The sequence below is a fragment of the Malania oleifera genome, chromosome 1 (genome assembly GCF_029873635.1).
Source record: "Malania oleifera isolate guangnan ecotype guangnan chromosome 1, ASM2987363v1, whole genome shotgun sequence".
In the NCBI taxonomy this organism is placed as follows: Eukaryota; Viridiplantae; Streptophyta; class Magnoliopsida; order Santalales; family Ximeniaceae; genus Malania; species Malania oleifera.
In genome coordinates, this window is record NC_080417.1 from 32,339,984 (window position 1) to 32,343,663 (window position 3,680).

At 34.5% G+C, this 3,680-nt stretch overlaps 1 protein-coding gene across 1 annotated transcript; it reads left to right on the top strand.

The window, feature by feature from the left end:
- The first annotated feature begins 273 nt into the window (after positions 1 to 273).
- LOC131157415 (uncharacterized) lies at positions 274 to 3,449 on the top strand. Its single transcript, XM_058111555.1, has 4 exons — positions 274 to 1,034; positions 2,760 to 2,849; positions 2,969 to 3,036; positions 3,168 to 3,449. Exons 1-4 carry the CDS (start codon positions 390 to 392, stop codon positions 3,304 to 3,306), a joined length of 942 nt encoding a protein of 313 aa, XP_057967538.1. The 5' UTR covers positions 274 to 389; the 3' UTR covers positions 3,307 to 3,449.
- The last annotated feature ends 231 nt before the right edge of the window (positions 3,450 to 3,680 follow it).

Below are 3,680 nucleotides of genomic sequence, written 5' to 3' on the forward strand. Positions count from 1 at the left end.
GATTTATTAGCATCAAATGTATGAGATGATCTACCATTTGACCCGTGTTTTACACCTATTAGAGAAATTATATCAGAAATCTATCTCTCTATATTATAAATATAAATATCACTGTCATTTTTTTCATATTTAAAAATAGATATATAAACAATATGGAGAGACATACACGACTGTTTTATAATTTCTCCATTTAACCATATTAATAATTATCCTATTGATGACAAATTATAATAATATAATAAAAATAATACACAACAACCCAACACCAAACTGGTTGCTTCTTCTCATCTCCTACATCACCAAGTTTAAGAACCCACCCCCCCCCCCCCCCCCCCCCCCCCCCCCCAAAGTTCTCATTCATTTCCTGGACCAGAGAGAGAGAGAGAGAGATGGTGAACCTAGTAGCAGCACAGAAGCCATTGTTGCATGGGCTAATGAAGATGGCCGGAGTGAGACCCCACTCCGTGGAGATCGAGCCCGGCACCGACATGAACTTCTGGGTGCCTTCTAAAACTATCGTTCATCCTAATAACACCACCACCACCACCCGCCCCCCAAACAAGCCTGTCGTGGTGCTCGTGCACGGCTTCGCTGCTGAGGGCATCGTAACGTGGCAGTTCCAGGTGGGGGCTCTGACGGGGAAATACGCGGTGTACGTGCCGGACCTGTTGTTCTTCGGGGGGTCGACCAGTGTGACGGCGGAGCGATCGCCGGAGTACCAGGCGGACTGCCTGGCGAAGGGGCTGAGGAAGCTGGGGGTGGAGAAGTGCACGGTGGTGGGATTCAGCTACGGGGGGATGGTGGCCTTCAAGATGGCGGAGCGCTACCCGGAGTTGGTGGGGGCCATGGTGGTGTCCGGTTCGGTGCTGGCCATGACCGACTCCATCAGCGGCTCCACCCTCCAGAGGCTGGGTTTCTCTTCCTCCTCCGAGCTGTTACTGCCCAACTCCGTGAAGGGTCTCAAAGCTCTCCTCTCTGTCGCTGCTCACAAGAAGCTCTGGTTCCCGGACTGTCTCCACAGGGACTATCTCCAGGTTTAATTCATTCATTAATTTGCATATCCCTCAGCTCGTTAATTATAATTTTTTAATCATCACATAATTTTTAATTAACTATTTCGTTTTTTTTTTAAAAAATCTATCTAGTTTGATCTTCTATTTTGTTTTTTTTTTTTTATGTTAATTTAATTTTTTTTTTTTAATTATAAAGAAGAAAAAGTCCATGTTGTACACGCATGCAGAAAGTCCACAGGAACTAACATTTTCAGTCACACCTTTAATGCTTCCTTCCAAAATCAAAACCTAGAAGATGAATACACGTACACTTACATACATATACAAATTCACTAGCAATATCCATCATGAGTGTGATATATAACCTTCTTGATATTGGCATTGCGTGCAAAAATTAACTTATTTTGGATTTGAGGATCAATATAGAAGATAATAATGGTAAATTATTTTTAAAAAAATTTTATTTCTGTGCTTGATCTGTCTTGACAAAGAAAGTAAAAATAAATATTTTCATAATAAAACTTAAAAATAGCTATTCCACATTTATTTCATAATATATATATATATATAAAATATAAATTCATATTCTCGTTATTAAAATAGACATATTCATCCCGAACTAAATAGACTAAAAATGTTACACATCTTCTCCTTAGTATCAAGATATTGAGTGGATGGGAGGAGGCCTAGAATATTAGAGTCAACTTTGAGCTTATCAAAATGAGCGAATAGAATAAATATTAAATATATATGGGGTATTAGGTGGCTAACACCTACGGCCACTAATTAGGGCTACACCCAGCGGATGCCTATTGGATGGCTGCCTCAACCAATATGACCTAAAATCGCAATAGCAACAGCTACTTAACATTTATGTAAAAATATTTTTTAAAAAAATATTAAATTAAATAAATACATAATATATAGATACTTATTTTTATTATATGATTATTTTCAAATATATTTTAAATTAAAATTATTAATATTTTTAATTAATATATTTTAATTAAAAATAGAATAAAATATTGATATTTATTTATAACATATTACTATCATATTAGATTATGATAAAAATAATGTTATTAATTAAATTTAAAATTTAATTTATTTAATATTTGATTTAGATTAATAAATAATTCTTGTTCAATTGAGAATTGAATTATAATTACTAATATGTATTTTTAAGTATATTTTCAATAAAAATATTAATTTTAATAATTTATATTTTAAATAATAACCATATTAATTTTTTAATTAAACTTTTAAAAATATTTCCCATTAACTAAAATAATATGATATTATTTCCTAATTAACAATAATCTTGTTATTAATATATATTTATAATATATGATTATCACATTACTTTATATTAAAATAGTATTAATAATTCAATTAAAAATTTTAATTTATTTAATATTAATTTAAATTTATAAGATGATTTTTTTATTCATGTAAATTTCAACAATAGATAGTTTTAAATTATATTAATTTAAATTTAAATGTATATGAATTTTTTTTAAAATACCACATAAAATTATATTAAATTTTATCCAAATCTAAATCCATTACCCAAAATCGATGCCTCCAAACTCAAAATAATTATCTTTCAAATACGCAGTACAAAAATCCATACCCCCAACCCCACCTGAGTGAGAGACCATCCTCCTCCCCCTTACCATCACACAGTACTATAACCAGAACACAATTTTATTGTGGACATTGACGAATGTGCAAGAACAAAAACAGGTGATGTTCACAAACAGAAAGGAAAGAAGTGAACTCCTGGAGGCCTTGGTCATCAGCAACAAGGATTCCAGCATCCCCTGCTTCCCACAGGTAAAGTATTACCTCAGCATTCTGCAGTCAATGCCCACCTAAAGCTTCTTCTCTCCACAATTTTTCCCTCCCTGCCTGAAAGTTCTTATCGGTTTTAAATAGTTTATTTATTTTTTCAGAGAATACACCTCTTGTGGGGTGAAAACGATCAGATATTTAAGCAGGAACTTGCCCACAACATGAAAGAGTATGTCTACTCTTTACATATCAATGCTTGGTCCAAAATGAGTCCCCAAATGTAGGTTATAGTCATAGTTCATACATAATGATAAGATTTTTCTCTTCTTTTGTTCTTTTTTTTTTTTTTTGTGATGACAGGCAACTAGGAGACAATGCAACGTTTGAAGGGATAAAGAAAGCAGGTCACCTGGTGCACTTGGAACGCCCCTGTGTCTACAACAGATGTCTCAAGCGGTTCCTTGCCTCTCTGCACACTGACACAGCCCAAAAATTATGAACTCATGCTGCAATTTCATCCTGCCCTAATATTGGTTGTACCGCTGTTGTGTGTTAAGACACAAGCTTTATAATGAACTGAAACATTTAACATGGAAACTTGACCAGTGCAAAAAGGAAAGATCATAGAATGTATTTGACGAACTTTTTTGTTACACATTCTTCTCTTTTGCTTAGAAAACCCACACGAAGAGATGCTATGCATGAGAAACATGCGTAACGATGCATAAAAGTGATCTGCATGTGCATGATGCCAATTGCCAAGCATAGGACATCTCCTGAATCCAGCTTAGGATAGATCATAGATGCGTGCTTGTGCAAACAAATTCATCTGAAGGACCACTGAATTTCTTCTAGAGTTCTTCCCTTTGTTTC